General features: G+C 45.4%; 1 protein-coding gene across 1 annotated transcript; it reads right to left on the minus strand.

The window, feature by feature from the left end:
• Positions 1-5,483: 5,483 nt before the first annotated feature.
• Positions 5,484-7,178, minus strand: LOC117845937 (aspartic proteinase nepenthesin-1). The gene has a single exon (XM_034727015.2). The coding sequence runs from the start codon at positions 7,086-7,088 to the stop codon at positions 5,766-5,768; it is 1,323 nt and encodes a 440-aa protein (XP_034582906.1). The 5' UTR covers positions 7,089-7,178; the 3' UTR covers positions 5,484-5,765.
• Between the last annotated feature and the right edge of the window lie 11,680 nt (positions 7,179-18,858).

Below are 18,858 nucleotides of genomic sequence, written 5' to 3' on the forward strand. Positions count from 1 at the left end.
AAATCTCAACTACTAAAGGTTAACAAAAGGGCCGTGGTACTACATACGTGATGCATGCATGAAAAATTCAGGCGCCAGGCAGTGCCATGCAGGGCGCCATTTAGTCCCGGTTGGAATCCAGCCGGGACTAAAGGGTAACCCTTTAGTCCCGGTTGCTTTTACCAACCGGGACTAAAGGGCCTGTCCCGCGCCTGGCGTGGTAGGCCCTTTAGTCCCGGTTGGTGTCACCAACCGGGACTAAAGGGGGACCTTTACTCCCGGTTAAAAGACCCGGGACTAAAGACCCCCCTTTTGTCCCGGTTGGTTTATCCCAGATGGATTTTCGGGGATGCACCCTACCAACCGGGACTAAAGGCCAATTCTCTACCAGTGTTATGAGGAAGAGAGAAGGTGAGAAGAGAGAGTTCGAGGAGAGAAAGTGCAGTTTTTCAAGAGATAGCTTATAACAAGAAGGTGTGTTCCATATTTTATTAATTAAAGAGAGGTTGTTGGAGTAGGATGCTTCGAGCAATGTGCTATTATATGAGTTGGATAAGCTTATGGACAATGCATGTACTAACTCAACCATAAAAGTAAGTTTGCATAATTCATCGTGGAATGATACACCGTGGTCAACAGATCTTAGTACAAAGTGCTGGGATCAAAGACCCCGAACAGACGAGGGAAACAAACCGTAAGAGAGAGAAATCATATAATCAAATAGGCACTCTCCCCCAAAGCTCTAGGCTCTATTTAGAGGGAGGAGCACATAACTATTTATATTTATTCCATTGATGAGGTAAAATATTACATATAACTCTCTAAACTTTACAACGGCGTCTGAGAACATTGGAAATAAGGCATACACCTTTAAAAAAAACCGTTAGATGTCGCGAATAGGTCATCGAACCACTAATTCAATCTTTTTTATACGAAGGGGTTCCTAGCCTTGGCATCCTAAGGCGCCCCAACACGAGGATTGAAAAAATTAATATGAACATGGATATTTATTTGAGGTATAGACTCAAACCTTAAGTGAGCAAGTTCCACCATGTAAAAGCTAACTAGTTGCAGTATGCTCAGTTTGCTAAGTTGCGATATTTCTATCGAATCTCGTAAATAAAGATCGTCGGTCAATAAAGACATTGGCTTCTTTAGTAATTCATGGTAATGTAAGACAGTGGAAACTATTCGCAGTTTACCATAAACATATATACCTTCCGTAATGCATACTAAGAGCAGCCACTTCAATCAAAATCCTCGAAGAGAAAGTGCTTTTGGCCATATAACTGAATTGGGTTTCAAACTTTCAATCACCAGATATCCTGATCTATAATTCGTACAATACCCACCGTTAGCATTCTTAGCAAAATCGTGAGAAGCACGGCCTCCATAAATCTGATCCAGATCGAATACTTACAGTTACAGGTTTACTTGACCGGCGGCGTTAGTTGGCTAGGAAAACCAGTGAACAGATCAAATCCACAATCACTACTACTTCACTAGAAAGAACCAAAATGATTATGGAGACAAGAATCTTGTAGCGGTACCATTCCACGAGTTGAATTTTGTCAGCATCGTATGTGGCTTACACATCCGCGCAGAAAAATTTCTGTTCGATTCGCTGAACAGTGACCGCAGAGCTCTTGGATTAAAAGCGATGGACATGCCGCAACAAGCTCGTCCAGCTCAAACAGTGACCGCAGTGGCGTACCTTTGAGGAGATGAAAGCTGAAAAGCCGCGGTAGCTGCCAAGATTGACGGACTCAAGGTCGTCGCTGCAAGGGCAAGGGCGATAATAACCTTAGCAAAGGCGTGACAGTGCCACAGCCACAGCCCACAGGGCATCGCCGCATCGGAGGCGTGTGGACGTGAGATGCTGTAACTGATAATACTCACCCAACGCACTGCTTGTGGATGAAATGGTGATGTAAAATCGTTTTTGAACCCTGGAGCCCTGAGCCAGCTGTGCATCCAACTCAAAGTTCACAGTTCAAACACCAGACTGCCAAACGGCAGGACCAAGCTCGTCAAAACCGCTGCTGCTTCGTTCGCGCTCCATCCTGCCGATCAGAGGTGTTATGTTCCTTCTCTATGAATATTTGCATCTTTTACGTGTCTTATTTGCATATAAGAGGAGTGCTCTCAGGCTTCCTAATATTTTATTGGTTGTCAGTGATGTGGGGGCATTTGACAAAGTCAATGCTCCGCGTTTCCTTCGCTTAGTGCTCTCTCGCAGTATAGTAGGCGAAGCTCATAGTTATAGTCAGTGGCATGTACGAGGCTAGGGATAAGTTCGAATTATGGAATCAAATAAATTTGGATAGCTCTATTTAGAGCAGTTCCAGTGTATTAAAAAAATTGAATCGTGGATGTGGAAAACCGAACTACGGGTGTGTATCACGGACCAGGGGTGTTTGGGAGGCATGGGCTAAACTTTAGCCCCTGTCACATCGGATGTTTGGACACTAATTAGTAGTATTAAACATAGGCTAATTACAAAACTAATTGCACAACCCCTAGGCTAAATCGCGAGACGAATCTATTAAGCCTAATTAGTCCATGATTTGACAATATGATGCTATAGTAACCATTCGCTAATGATGGATTAATTAGGCTTAATAGATTCGTCTCGCGATTTAGCCTAGGGGTTCTACTATTAGTTTTATAATTAGCTTATATTCAGTCTTCCTAATTAGCATCCGAACATCCGATGTGATAGGGCTAAAATTTAGCCCCTGCTATCCAAACACCGCCTAAAGTTTAGTCCATGTTACATTGAATGTTTGATACTAATTTTAATTAGTAGTATTAAACATAGACTAATTCTAAAACCAATTGCAACTATGGAGACTAATTCACAAGACGAATCTATTAAGCCTAATTAATTCATAATTAGCATATATTTACTGTAGCATCACATTGTCAAATCATGAACTAATTAGGCTTAATAGATTCGTCTCGCGAATTAGCCTCCATCTGTGCAATTGATTTTATAATTAGCTCATATTTAATTCTCCTAATAATATTTAAATATTTGACGTGATAGAGTCTAAATTTTAGTCCGCGGAACCAGCTAAATACTTTGCGAACATCGTAAAGTGCAGCTAAAAATTGCACTCCGCAAACGTCCACATCACCGTTGCCGGTCACTCATCACGCCTTCACACGCCGACGAGCTGCACTCGGAGGTCCTCTGATGAAGCCTGCCGGTCACTACATGCAGGGCACGGCAGAAGCAGTAGGCCTGGAGATCTCATCGGTGAGATGGAGTAGAGCTTCTCCAACAGTCATTTAATAAATTTTTTTCAAACATCCTAATATCCTTTCGTTGTTATTGGAAGAGTTGATTTTAGAAGAGTCAAAGCAACTCTAAAATCTTCCTTAAATTACCCTTAATACCTTAATTAGGGAGAAATTAATTAGGGAGAAAAAGAATAACCTCCAACAGCTCCCAAAAGATCCCGCAAACATACAACGACTCCGTATCCCGGCTTCCTCGCTCGCATGTTTCCACCGGCTCTCGGCACTCCCAATCCACGTTTTTTTTTCCACAAGAGGCGACGTGGCACGTCGTTATTTTTCTCCCCGTGAAAAAGTCACTCGTTTTAATTTTTCTCCCCACGAAAACGTTGCTAGTTTTATTCTCCCACACGAATATCCTTTTTTCAAAAAAAAAGTCGTTGGTTTTCTTTTCACGGTAGAGAGTGCCCCCACAAATGGATAATGTCTAGCACTTAAAGTTTTTAGCAACTTTTTTCTAGGTACTGTTGGAGAGAGGAACTTTTTAGCTCTTAATATTTTTTAGAAAGGTCCCCAGTTTTTGGAAGTCTATTTTTGGGGCACTCTTGAGATGCTCTCACAACTCCTCCTTTATTTGGGGAGAGTTGAGGGAGAGTTGAGGTGAATTATTAGTTTGTCCAATAGTTATTGGAAATAAAGGAAAGATTAAGGGAGTTTGTCGGAGCACTATTTTTCAACAACTCTACCAATATGATACTTGGATCGGGGAATGGGGATGATCTGTTTGAGATACTTTTAAACAATCACTACTAGAAAAATAACCTTTCATCCACTCCCTTAGTACCGGTCACATTTTGACCCGATACTAATGTTAGCATTAGTACCGGGTCCAAATTTGAGATCCCCCGAAGGTCTTTTAGTACGGGGTGGTGTTACGACCTGATACTAAAAGGTCTAGAACTTTTAGTACCGGGTACTAACACCACCCAGTACTAAAGGGATACTTTTAGTACCGGGTGGTGTTATGACCCGGTACTTAAGGCCCTTCACGGGTTACTTCAAAAGGATAGCATATCTACCTCCATCACATGCGCTGCGTAGGTGGGATGTCAAGAAAAGCTCGCGTGAGGCTTGAGGTCATAGGCTCGAATCCTACAAATCGCGCACGACGCGAGACTTTGTTTTTTGGTGCGAAACAAGTGTTACCAACCAGTACTAAAAACAAGTGTTATCAATCAGTACTAAAGGGATCCCTTTAGTATTGACCCAGTCCTACTGTACAATCGGTACTAAAGAGTGCTTGGAACCGGTACTAAAAAGCAGAATCCTCAGTAGTGAGTGAAGAAGCTATCTCGGTGGGGGAGTGAAGGCATGTACGCCTAGGCCTATGATCACGTATGTTTGTTTGGGGTGGTTCGGAGTGAACGTGGATGGTTTGTTTTTATGAAGGCCGGGGTGTTTTGTTCCTTAAAAATAGCTTTAAAAAGTGAATTTCTAGTAATGGTCATGAGGCGAACCGTCCCTTAAAATAGGAGCGGATGGACCGATTTTTAGAGGCAGTTTATAAGGAGCATCTCCTAGAAATTAAACCACCACTGGAAAACATCATGATGCACCCTGGAAAATTAGGAATAATCCTTTAACCATCTGATCCCCCTCTCTCTTATCCTCTCCACCCACACATCCTCCCTTCTCTCTCACTTATCCTCCCATGCGCTGATCCTCCTACATTCCTCCTCTATTTCCCCCATGTTTTCCTCCACTCCCACGTAAGAACACACAAGGACGAGCGATCACAGGCTGGAGGTTGGTTGGTGGGCGAGCGGGCAGCTCCGACGTTGTGGCAGGTGCGGGCGTGCGGCGGCACGCCTAGCTTGGGTGCCGGAGGTGTGGAAAGTATTTTTTTCTGCACTAAAAATTCACAATTTTTTCTGCACTAAAAATTCACATAACCTTCAAAAGTAGTATATATAGTTTGGTGAATTTAGTTTTAAGGTTTAAACGATGCATATGTGTTTTCATGCAAAATGGGTTCATCTGCATCTGTTTTATCACCACAAAAGTTTCATGAATTTTATAAGTGATTTGAAGGTCGTTTTGATTAAGAGAAAAGAGGTTAGATCAAATCCTTGAGAAATGGCTTCCAAACAAACCGAGGCAGGTGGAACCGTTTTTTTTTTTTTTGCGACTAAAGTGGAACCGGTTAAGTACTGCTAGAAGCATAGTTATTAGTCTATTAGCAAGGACCGCACACAATAGGCTTCGGCGAAAAACATCATTAAGGTGCTTGGACAGGAGGGAACCAAGAACCAATTGTAATCTCTTACCACATTAGTGTTATAAAGACTATTGTGCTTGTGCCCCGAAATATTTTTAGCATGCAGTGGTTGCGAGGATATAATAATAGCGTAAATTGTAAAGTGATGTTTGGTCCCCCATGTGTAAACCAAATTTTGAGGAGTATAAAGATAGATCGGTTGATCTTAATTATTTCATTGATGATGCGTTTATATCTTGGAATATCATTGTCACTTGCTGATCTATCAGAGTGTGCTGCAGTTGGCCGTCTGGAAGGAGAGCTGGCCCTTGCCGATGTCGAAGAGGAGGTGCATGTTCTGCTGCTGGAAGTTGCCGATAATGCTTATCTCGAACGCTTCGAAGATAGCCATGCAGGCCGTCGACTTGTCTATTGGCGCCCAGTAGTTCTCCGGAGGCAGGGCCATGTCCGCGCCGCCGCTGAAGTGGAACACGAGCGTCGGCACAAAGCTGTCCAAGTCGCCCCGTGCCACACACAGCGCCATCCCACCGCCATCTCCCCCCGGAGGTGGCACGAGGCTGCCGTTCAGCTGCCGGGCAAGCTCGTCGGTTAGCGGCTTGTACGCGTCTTCGACGAGCGATGTGAAGGGGCTGCCGGAGTCGATGATGACCCCGCCCGCCCAGAACCCCTGGTCAAGGCGCCGGAGATCGAACACCGAGCTCTGGATGGGCAGCTTGGTCTTGCCGACGGTGATCCCCACCAAAGGGAGGTAGTAGAACAGGCTGTAGGGGTAGTCCTTGGGGTTCTCCGCGAACGGCATGGACGTCACGGGGCCGCCGCCGCCGCTCAGGCTCGCCGCGGCGCCGACGAACAGGAGGCTCGACGCGCCGTTGTTGTGGAAGTAGGGCGTGAGGCAGTAGGAGAACTTGGTGGCGCCCGTCTGGGAGACAAGCGACAGGCGTCCGCGGCCGAGCCCGATAAGGCTCGACGCGCCGCGGAGCGCCCCCTGCGTGAGCCGCGAGAAGCTCACGCACCCGAAGGCGAGCGTCGCCACGCCGGACTGGAACGCAAAGGCGTCGGTGCCGAGGAAGCCGATGACGCTGCCGGCGCCGTATAAGACCCGGAACGTGCAGCTGCCGTCCAGGGCGCAGAAGTGCACGCTGTTGGCCGCGCAAGCCCTGTCCCTGCACAGCACGGGCGCGAAGCTGCCGGAGGCCGATGCGTTGAAGTAGGGCAGGTCCTGCCGCTCGCATGACTTCCGGAGGCATGCCGTGGACTGCGTCCAGATGAGGTCGCTGCCGGTGTCGATGAGTGCCTCCACGCGCTGCGGCGGGTCGCCGATCAGGTACTCCGCGATGTACTGCCGGGTGGCCCAGTGCACGGGCGCACTCACGCCGCCGCCGCCGCTTGCACGCATGGAAGCCAGGCGCTGCTGTGTGACAGCGACGGCACGCTGCACGCGCTCCTCCGTGGTGTAGCTCCCCTTGGCGTTGACGTGGGTGAGCTTCATGCGGACTCCTGTGGCGCTAGCGGTGCCGCCGCCGCCGCTGCATGTTATTACAGCGCTGAGGCACAGGAGCCCGAGTAATACCAATGTCGTTGGCGCCATTTTCGATTTCAACTTTGTTCTTGCCGAGACTTATTGTAGTTGTAGCCGTTTAATACCAATGTGCATGTATGTGCATCAGTAAATGTGTATACAGGAAGACAATTCTGATCTCCAGCTTGTGGGTGAGCAATATATGGGTGGCCGTGCAAAAACGGCTGACTACACGTTGACTCTAGTTACTATCAAAATAATTATATACTGCCAGAGCTTGATGACGACAGGACAATGCTGCCAAGGCTCAAGTGTAGAGGAATAATACGTAATAATCTGGGTCCTTCTCGATTGATTCTAATTTCTATTTTCTTCTCGCGAAGACCTTATCCGTTGGACGGTGATAGTTAGAATGGACCAAGATTCCATATGGGCTAATACTTTTAAGAAACATAGAATTATAAAATAACAATTATAAATTCATAGAAAAATGATCTCTCATCTCACACCTTAGTACTGGCCACATTTCAACCTGGAACTAATGCTACCGGGTCCAAATTTAGTAGCCCTAGAGGCCTTTTAGTACTGGATCATAACACCACCGGTACTAATCGTGGTGCTATGACCCGGTACTAAAACTATAAGGACTTTTAGTATTAGGTCATAACACCACTTGGTACTAAAATGTTACTTTAAAAAGAAAAAATATCTCTTAGTCCATCACATGTGTTGTGTCGGTGAGATGGTAAGGAAGGTTCGCGTGAGGTTTGAGGTCGCGGGTTCGAATCTCACGCACGCATATTACGCATGAAAATCACGTGACTTGCGACTTATGATGTTGTGCGTGTGTGCGAAACTATTTAGTACCGGTTAGTGTTACCAACTAGTACTAATTTGGCCCTTTAGTACCGGGTGGATGACTAGTACTAAAGGGATCCTCTTTAGTACTAACACAGCGATACCGATTGCCAAACCAGTACTAAAGGGTAGCGTTTAGAGCCTATACCAAAGATCACTTCTCTAGTGAGAGCCTGTAGCTAATACTAAAAGTTACTTACATTGCTCTCTCTGTTAATTATTATATCACAATACTTATAAGAATATGTACTTATTGTTTATCTAGTTTTAATAGACTTTAATTAGCAATTACTCCAGGTATACATTATACCTTTTTCTCCATGTTCATATTTTCTTCACTTTGCACCACAGCTGCATATGTATCATGTGTTTAATTGAATCACTAGTTTGAACAATGTGTATAGTATGGAAATCGGTATTCTGGTTGCTTTATGATGACACACATCATGCAATATACCTTAAGTACCCTAAGTTAATATTTTCTACATTAATAATGTCATAAATAGATAATCTCAAATCATATATTGATGTGTACTTTGGTCTACTTTTTAATAGAGACAACGAGCAGTTAGAGCCGGAGGGGGTTTTAAATTGCGCGCAAGCTGTGGCCTGCGGGTGTGAGTTTATTTTGCAACGGGGACACCGGCACGTCGCACGGTGCGGGTTAGGTTGCTAACGTGACATGTGAATGCTTTCAATGTGGCATATTTCCAAAGTTCGTGAAAGACTGAAAGGTCATGATGCGCGGGTTATTTTGAGAATTCTCAATCATAAAGGCGGAGATTCACCGAATATTTGACATTTTTCATATCTTTAAATTAAGGTTAAGCATATGAGCACACAGGCCATGTTAGGATCGGGATCTTTGACAGCATTAGATTGTAGAATCATGATTCCGTCAGATTCTAGAAAAGAAGATATATTTGAAGTATAACATTAATCATATTATGAAGATAGAAGTCTATAATGCCGCTTTGATAGAGTTATTAAATTATGTATACTTATTAAGTCCACATAATCCATTCAATTTGAATTTAATGTAATATTTAACATTATTTAACCATATTTTAAATCATTTAAAAGGGTCAAAGTATTCATAATAACATTAGGAAACATGAAAATATTCATAATAACATTACAAAACATGACACGCCATACGATGTAGAGAGTAAAATATGTAAAATGAAATCCATAAAACATAATTAAGCATAGATATTACAATAACTTAGATGTTAGTAAAATTTAATAGTAGGATCATGAGCATGTATGATCCCATAGGATCCTACATCAAGGGTCATGATAGAACGGAACTAAGATCAACAATGGGATCAACATGAGCATGTTTCGGCTCGATGCTTCATATATTGTGTAATATTCAATATTTTCTTGAATATTTTTTATCTTTATTTTCACAACGATGTTTACACTTTCGCATTTATGGGCAGCAAATCTATTTGTGTATTTATATTTCACTATCTGGTTGAAAAGGGAAAACAATTGTAGCTACAAAATTGAATTTTTAATGAATACTCATCTTCAGCACTAAAGCTTGAGTAACAAACTTTGTAGTTATAGAAGTAATCATGAGCATGAAGTAGTTAGATGTTGAAAAACTATCAACCAGCCATTCCCTATTCGGCTAATCCTACATTTAAAACTGGTCTATGAAATTAGTTGTCAACATAAGAATAAGACAAAAAGGAATTTAAGGACTTGCATAACTTATTTTTCATCACATAGACTTACTACTTAATAGACAATTTTACAAAGTTATTTTGTCAAAGAAAATGATCAGCCCCCTAACTCCCAACAACCTAGTGAATCGTGGCTGCACCTACATGATTCATATTGAAGTTTTAGGATACCTGTTGTACATGTAGCATTTGCATGAAAGAGAACGGCACTTGATAAGATTTTTGGAAATTAGATGTAGTTGATCAGTTACTATCACTTTCGTAATCACTATTATCATGCTAATACTCCTAAGACAAAATGTTCTAGCTTTCCAACAGAAGAACGCGAGATAAAACCTTCACCTGCTTCTCTTATTTTATGAGAAACTTAGAAATGTAATTACCAATAACCCATTCATGTATTTAAGAATCATTATGCAGTATCCTTGATATGCAAGATTTTTCTGGCTAAAGGAATATAATATTAACCATTTCCTTTTATTTCATTGATGGTTTAAATGATTTTAGAGAAATGCAATGGAGTTTCTGTTCCGTTAAAATCTGCTGCAAAATACCACAAAAATCAAATCCTGGAGAGAGAAAAAAATGATTCCATGTATAGGGTAGCCGAAGGGGTTTCATTACATATTTTCTGCTAAATTGATACTAATGCTGGTACGACCTCAAAAAACTTTTCAACGTTTTGACACCTTTGAACTCTGGACTTTACACCTTGTTGAAGCCGTTACAAACAGCGGTGGACGCAACGCAGAGCACAGAGACTTTTCCCGGATACCAAATGATAAGAAAAGCATTGGTTCTTTTTCTGCAACGTCGGCCAGTCGGTGACCCGGTGCGGCAGCTCACGTCAGATGTGCCGGCCTGACGCCTGCCTGATCATGTTGTAGTTCCTCGAGGGAAAGCCGGGTAGTAGAATTCCTTCATCTTTATATAATCCCTTCCCTAATCTCTTTCTTCTTGAGCAATAAGCAATGCACGTGGTGCGGGATGGGTTCTCACGTGGAGGAGGATCCGGGTCTTTGCTTGATCTGACAGGAAAAAGGAATTGGTTTGCAAGTGATCGTTGGTCCTTCGCATTCTCTCGAGCTTCCTGTGATGTTCTTGTTCTCACTCCCATCAGTTGGCTTGTTTTTTCCGATACACAGTTTGCTGAAGCATTATTGAAAACATTACCCCGTCTGCTTTTTTTTTTTTTTGAGAGACTGAATCATTCCTCAAACCTGGGCCAGAGCCCAGAAGCAATGTAGGCTTCAGACGATCAGAGCGGGCCGCGCTGCTGGATTTCGGCAGTGACTGAAGTGGCCCAAGAAACCAATGATGTAAGGCCCAAGAAGTTACCTGTTGAAGGGAATCAGACTCACTAGTGGCTAGTCACGGTGCTGCTACCTGCACGTGTGCAAACTGGTAAGTTTGACGGACTCAGGCTATCAGCACCGCGTGAGCGGTACGCCCATCCGCAAAACCGTGAGGTCCACACGTTGTGCAGATTTCTATCCACGGAATGCTGTCGCGCAGAGATCTCTATGCCCATCTGCAAATCCACGTGCTGAGCGACGAGTGGGCGTGGGGTCCCGTGTGCGGCGCCAGCAGCAGCGGGTGTGGGAGAGAGATTGGGCTGGAGAGAGAGGATAGCGTCGGAACGCGCAGACGCTGGGTTTGCAGTATCCCTGTAGGGAACGGTGGCATACAGATTCATATAGAGACCTGCGCTGCAGCTACTCAACCTCCACATTTCACGTACAGGCCTGCTTACTGCTCAATGGTGCGGATAGCCTCAAGGTCTTCGCAGCAACAGCGGTCAAGCAATGAAGTTAAGATAAGCTGTGACAACGGTGGATAAGAGGGTGTGTATGCGACGAAATTTCGAAAACTGTTCTTAAACTCCCGCAAAAGCAACTCCCATAGATTGGCCATTTCCCTTTTATCTCCATATAAGAGAATTACCTTTCAAAATTCCAAAGTACTAGGTAGAGTTGTTGCAGCAGATCTCATTTTCCCTTTCCTCTTTCCAACTTCTCTTACACATGGAACCCACATGTCAGTGACATAATAATTTTTTTCTTTTTTTTTCTTCTTCTTACTTACCTTCTCCTTTCTTCCTTCTTGCACCCTTCCTTCTCGCTTGGTGCGAGTGGCGAGCGCAAGACAGCAGCCTGGGTAGGGTTGGTGTATGGCGCGCCGTGGCGACTAGGGCAGGGCGTGTCGGCCGGCCCGCAAGGGTGCACGAGCACTGGGCACCCAAAGCGGCCCTCCGATTAGCCGCGCACGGGTGAAGTCTAGGGCGCCGGGTAGGGGTAGTGGCGGCGCGTCGTGCGGTGCCCGCAGGTGAGCGCCCATGGCGGTGGCCAAAGCAGGGCCCGCTGGCGAGCTCACAGGCAGGCAAGCGAGTGGCACGCGGGGCATGCATGGCGATGACATCGGGCGGCCAGGAATGCTTGGTGGCCTTGAGATCGTGGGGCGGAGGAAAGAGGAAGGAAAGGGAGGAGGAGCAAATCCTCATCGAAAGAGGAAGATAAAGGGGATTGAGATAAAAGAAAGGGGATAGAAGGGAATATGTTGGAGCATTTTTTTTACCTCTCAATCTCCTTTATAGCTGAAAAATAAAAATAGAAAAAGGGATTTGTTGGAGTTGCTCTAAAGGTTCTTGAGCAACCAAAGTCCCAAATAAACAAACTCAAAGTTCATAGTTCTCAGTTTCTCACACCACCACCCGTCAGAACCAAGCAGATAAAAAGGCCTGGCTATCAGGGCTAGCTGTGTGCTCCGGCCCGTCGGCCCCTCCTGAACCTTCTTTGACATAGCAGCCTTCGTTCATAAGCTGCAGACAGAGCTACTCTGTAGCGAGTGATTGAATCTGCATCGAGCAAAGACAAGCCGTGCATAGCAGCCTTTGGTTATCTGCCGTCGAGAGAGTGATCCCGAGCCGTGTCTGCAGGGAAGAGAATGAAGGAAGATCATGTACGTGTGGAGTCAAAGGCTTGCAACCATACCATGCATGTCCATCGCTACCGCAGCGCTCTGCCTCTCTCGTCTCTCCGCCGCGCGCGCCGCCGCTCCTCAACGGTGCACACTGCACAGGCTCGCACGAAGTACAGGCATCTCCTCAAATAAAAAGTATTTGTTGATGCTTGTGTACGAGTATTTGTTGGAGATGGTAATGGTGGCCGGCTAGCACGTGATGCTTCAAGTTATTGCAGTGATGTGGGGGAGCCGCCCTTGCTGCTGGTGGGCCCGCCTGATCTCCTGGTTTAACCGGGATGGAAAGAGGAGTCGCGCTCGCGCCCATGCCCACGCATGCAGCGTGGAAAAGTCAAAGAAATAGACTCTGACGCGTGTAGCTCCTCCGAGCCAGGCCGCTCCTCAGCTCGCTCTAGCCTCTAGCTCCTCCGTGCCAGGCCGCTCTTCAACGCTTGCACAGGTTTGCGGAGGCGGTCCATGCCGGCCGGAGTCGACTAGGCACTTCGAATGATGGATCACAGAAAGGTACATTTGATTTACCGATTTTGAAGTATTGTAACAATGACCTGCAAATTGCATTGGTGGCCACATCCGTTTCAGATCCATGGCTCCGCGATTGCTAGCTAGGCTGCAAGGAGGCACCCAGCAGGCAGTGTCAAAGGCTATTCATGCACACCATCCATTCTGAGTGTCTGTCAGTCTAGTAGTTATGCATGTATACCGGTTATTCAGCTGTCATGCATGGCTCGTCAGATCCAACATGTAAAATGCATGCACGTCGTCCTTCATCTACTTCAAGAAGCTGCGGAAAAAGGGCTAAAACTCTCTGTTGGTCATTTTTCACCGGCAGGTCAGGAACAAGAACTTGTAACAGGTAATGAGTTGCATGACTCAGTTCACTTGTACTTCAGTAGTAACAGGCAATAGTTGAGGGACGGCGCGGCATGCTATACGCATGGCCTAGCGAGTGATTCAACCTGCATGGGAGCAAATGTGAGTCGTGGCTGCCTTCGTTCCCTGCCATCGAGTGATCCAACACCGGGTCCTCCCTTCCTTCCCCGGCGTCTCTGCTGCGACGTCGACGTGCGTGGAAAAGTCAAAAATTAAGGAGAGAGAGAAAGAATGCCAACGCGACTCGTGTGGAGTCAAATAAAAAAGCTGGACCCGGCAGGTCAACCATTCATGTCCCGCAGCTCTGCGCGCGCGCCGGAACCAAAGCGTGGACCGACTCCGACCGTGCTCGAGCAGTCGAGCTCGATTCGGGGCCTTGACGCTCCTCGCTCAATATAATGTCACTTGTCACTACAGGAATATACTCGGAAGAGGGTGTACAAGAAATTGTTGGAGATGCGTCCATTGTATTGATGCTTGTTTACGAGTCCGTATTTGTTTGAGATGATGAGCGATGACAGTATGACACGGTGGGGGTTAGCACCTGATGCTTTAAGGGTGTGGAGGATCCCTTGCCGCCGGTGTGGCCTGATTTAATTTATAGTGTAGCTGAACCGGGTTGGAAAGACATGAACTCCGTGATGGCCTGATGAGTGGCTTGGTTGGTTGTAGTCGTGGCGGAGGCGGTGCATGCCCCATGCATGCAGCGTGCAAGCCGCGCGGAGTAGTTACTAAGCGGTCAGGCCCCTCGTCGGTGCAACGCCGGGGCTACGTATTTGGAGTACATACTAGTACGTTGGTTTGGACTTTGCCGTAGTCCGTAGTAGATAGCAGGTGATCGGTGATGATCATGCACGTACGACTTTATTTTGGCCAGGCGTCGTCGCTTCGTCCGATCGCCGTGTTGACATGCACACCCGACACCGGCGGCCGGCAACGTGATCCGGGACTTGCCTCTGCACTTTTCTGCTGCAGTGCAACTTGTTTAAACCTTATGTTTTCATCGAACTGTTTAAATGCCAAAAAGGAGGATGAGTGACTGTCTAGCGTTTAACGTGTAGAAAAACACTGATTTTGAGAGAGGTAGCATTCATTGTTTTTTCTTTTCATCAGTTTGTCAATAGGATAGTTGGAAAAAATAATCTGACTGTAGATTAACTAGTATTTCTAAAACATATTATTTCATTTTATTTCCTGATGTGGGTGGGCCTAGGAGCCTTGATACCTAGTCATCTTTCTCCAGCTCTATTACTGATCTGAGTTGTCTCCATCTTACTTACTGCTATTTGCATTTGCAGTTTGCTCTTGTTCCAGTAAACCCTGCTCCACCCACTGGCAACGCCACCATAGATGCTGATCTTGCTCGAGTGTCCATGATGTATGGTGGGGTCGAAAGGGTTCGGAGCCTTCTACATGCTCGTGCTGACGTAATGATGACTTCGGGTGTCTTCCTTTTTGAGACGAAGCGGTACTGGAAACTGCATGACCGGCTGCTGGCGGCAGCGATGGCCCTTCGTGAGAAGGTTCTGATGGACTATGGGGTTGAGGCCCCAGCACCCCCCGAGTACTTCTTCTACAACTTTTGATGGAGTAAAAGTTTTGGAAACTCTGAATGACCTTTTGAAATCCTTGAACTCGTGTTAGGTATTTGAAACCTGAATTCTTTCTAGGGTGGAAGATTTGGAGGATCTTGTTGGTTGTCTTAAACATGTAATCTTGTTTGTTGGCAGAAGTTTTGGAGGCGCTGGAACTCGGAGGACTTGTTAGTTTGGATAAGTCCTTTATCTGTGCGATGGTACTGGTGTAGTGGTGTTATGTGAACTTGCTGGTGCTTAAAGCCATTTTGTCTGTTGGAATGCAGGTCTATTCTCGCTGCATCTTTCTTGTGAAAAATTAGAGAACTTTATGTTATGCCCATCTCTTTGTTTTTGCTCTTCTCAGTAGCCGGATGTCAAGCTAGCTAATGCGTGCTACAAAGCAGGCAACCTGCGCAGGCAAGCGAACATGAGGCAGAGGATAGCCAAGCAAAAAATCATACCCAAGTTATCTGCCGACCAGCAATCACTACGGGAAAGCTACAAATTGCTGAGTGCCCCAGTCACTCGGCGAAACCCTAAAAACACTCGGCAACGTGTTTGCCGAGTGTAACACTCGGCGACGAGCACACGGCAAAGTTTTACTCGGCAAAGTTAACTTTGCCGAGTGTCTTTGGTCGGGCACTCGGCAAAGGGTGTGCCGAGTGGCACAAAACACTCGGCAAACAATATTTTCAGAAAAAATAAAAAAAACATACCCCGGCCACCGGGGGCAGCTCCAGCTGGCCGCCGCCGCCGCCGCCATCTCAACCATTGCGACGCCGCCACCACGCCCAGGCCATCCACGGCAGTTCCAGCTGCTCGACCGTCGCCACCACGCCCGGGCCACCAGCTCCGGCTGCTCCACCGCCGCCACCACCGCCTGCTCCGCCCGCCTTGGAGTGCGCCGCCGCCACTCCATCCACCTTGGAGTGCGCTGCCCGCCTTGGAGTGCGCCGCCGTTGCTCCATCCCGCCGCCACCTGAGCTTCTTCCCGCCAGGCACCCTCCCCGCCGCCACCCGAGCTGCTTCCCGCCAGGCCACCTCCCCGCCGCCACCCGAGCTGCCTCCCGCCACCACGCCGCCTCGCCCGCTGCCGGATCCGCGCCAGATCCGGAGGGGAGAGAGCAGGGGGCCGCCGGATTCGCGCCGGAGGGGAAGAAGGGGGCGCGGATCCGGCCGGAGGGGAGGGAGCCGGGGAAGGAGAGGCCGGATCCGGAGGGGAAGAAGGCGTCGAGCGGCGGGGGCGGGGGCCGGGCGTCGAGCGGCGGGGCTGGGGGCCGGGCGCCGGGCGGCGGCGGGGGGCGGCGGGCGCCGGGCGGCAGCGGGGGGCGCCGAGCGGCGGGAGGCGGCGGCAGGGAGAGAGGAAGAGGTGGGGGAGAGGAAGAGGTGAGGTCGAGTGCGGGATCGAGGGGGCCGGGAGGGATAAGGACGCCCGCGCGGTTTGGAAAAAAAAAATTCGCCGAGTGTCCGGTGTGGACACTCGGTAAAGGGTTTCTTTGCCGAGTGTCCACATTAGGACACTCGGCAAAGTTTTTTTAAAAAAAAATTAAAAAAATCTCACAGTTTCAAAAAAATACCAAATTTTTACACGAAACAATATATGTTCTCTATTGACTATACAAAAAGTTTTGTAGTCAAACCGAACTCGACCGTCACTTCAACTCTAAATTTTATCGAATCCTTCTCAAAGTTACTATTATTCTTTTGAGATGCTTCAGTTTGTAATCATCGTAAATGATGAAATGTGCAAAACCTTCTCAATTTTTTTCCACAGCCTCCACGTATTATATCATCACATCATGACAAATCTCATGATTTTCAGACTTTGCTTGTTTTTTTTACAATTTCAAAATACTACCGCCACACGTTCATTGTCGTGTTTCCTGAACAAGATGTTCGAAATTTCTTTTCATTTCATAGGTCAGGTCTCAAATTGAGCCAAATAACATGAATATCATTTTTCTACTCATTTTGTTCCATAATTTGAATCACTTGCAGTTCAAATTTGACTTATACCAAAAATTTCCTTGAAATGCAATTAATTAAATAAATATAGCAAATAAATCTAAAAATATACCAAATTTTAACATGGAGTACCACGTGTTGTATGTGGGGAGTAGAAAAAATTTCAAGGTGAAAAGAGAAAAAAAATTATTTTTTTGCCGAGTGTCAAAAAAAACACTCGGCAAACCCCCCTCTTTGCCGAGTGTCTTTTTTGACACTCGGCAAAGAGGGTAGTTTGCCGAGTGTTTTTTATTTGACACTCGGCAAAGCCCCGTTTTGCCGAGTATATTTTTTTTGCCGAGTATTTTTAGCTTGGCACTCGGCGAAGAGCTTGTTTGCCGAGTGCTCGAAAAAAACACTCGGCAAAAAAAAAATACACTCGGCAATTTGAAGCTTTCCCGTAGTGAATTACCGCATTTGTGAACACGACTGCAAAGCTGACTGGCAGCATAGGAGGAAAATAGAAACCATCACGGGACACAACAGTACGATCATTCACAGGAGTGCTAGCTACTACACAATGCAATTTTCAAGATAAAAAAGGTAAAGTCAAAATCATTTAGCTTATTCTCTCTATTGATCGCTATCTAATATGAATCGGCATGGGTTTAACTTCATAAGCGATATCATGTGCCCAGGTGCATGGTGCACTGGATTTTTACTCCATAGTTATTTTTATTTTCCTTGTCTTCTTTATTTCTTTCTGTCCTGCATGCATCCAGGAGTGAGGGAAACGAAATTCATGTGTTTCTAAGGCCTCCAACACATTTTTTTTTGTGTTCCTAACTATACTATATTTACAGTTAACACTCGTTGGAGTTATATCAGGCACAATAATCTTATGTAGTTTTCACCTAGTCATGTTGTGATCAGGAAAAATTGAGTGTTGGAGTCCTACATAACCCAAATTTAACTCAACTACAAAGGAAATAAACTCTTAGCCGTCAATTGCAAATCTAGTGAATAAAAAAAAATCGGGCTTTAAAGCCCATGGAACTCCCGGGTGTGATGTAGATGTCCATTAAGATTCTGTTGGGTCTGTAAGAATGATTTGTACTTTCATCTCAACAAATTCTCTTATATTTCCTAATATTCCTATTTGTGTTGTACTATTTTGTAGAATGTAGAGAATGGCTACGACGAGGTTTTTGATAGAAAAGAGGGAATGTAGTGGGGATTCCCTGGAATAAAATGAGGCAGCAGAAATTATTGAATACACTACGTTGCAAAAGCCAATCTTACTATTACTAATTGGAGGCTCCTTTTGAAGCCTCCAGGTAAAGCCACCTAGGATTCCTAGGTGGACACTCTAGAAAAAGAGAAAAATCCTAGAAATTCTCATAAAAAAGCAAAACATCCGACCATTGATCGATAGATTCAAATCATCATAGCCATTAAATCTATTGTGTTTTCTAAAAAATTACCCACCTATGCCATTATGAAAATAGCCTAAATAACCCCCTAAATCTATATATAAATTACCCACCTCTGCCATTATATAAAATAAAATAAGTAACCCCTAATCTTCATCAAAATTACCCACTTATGCCATTATAAACAATATTTAAAATAACCCCCTAATTTGCAACCAAATTGCCCACCGCTATTACTTAAAAACTTGCATCTATATTACCCACACATACCATTATTAAAAATAACATGATAACCCTATGTTTGAATCAAATAACCTTAATTAAAATATACAACAATATATGATTCTAAATCGTCTATATCTTGCACTATTGGTATATGATATAATAATTAAGGTCTACACACATGATGTGTCACCATTTATAAAGATATAGAGAAAGTGATGAGAATATAGATTTCTATGTTAAAATTGTATCACAAACTTAG

This window comes from Setaria viridis, chromosome 1 (genome assembly GCF_005286985.2).
Source record: "Setaria viridis chromosome 1, Setaria_viridis_v4.0, whole genome shotgun sequence".
NCBI lineage: Eukaryota > Viridiplantae > Streptophyta > Magnoliopsida > Poales > Poaceae > Setaria > Setaria viridis.

Bases quoted from the DNA above. Each gene is read 5' to 3' on its own strand.
- LOC117845937 (XM_034727015.2), bottom strand. From the start codon at position 7,088: ATGGCGCCAACGACATTGGTATTACTCGGGCTCCTGTGCCTCAGCGCT.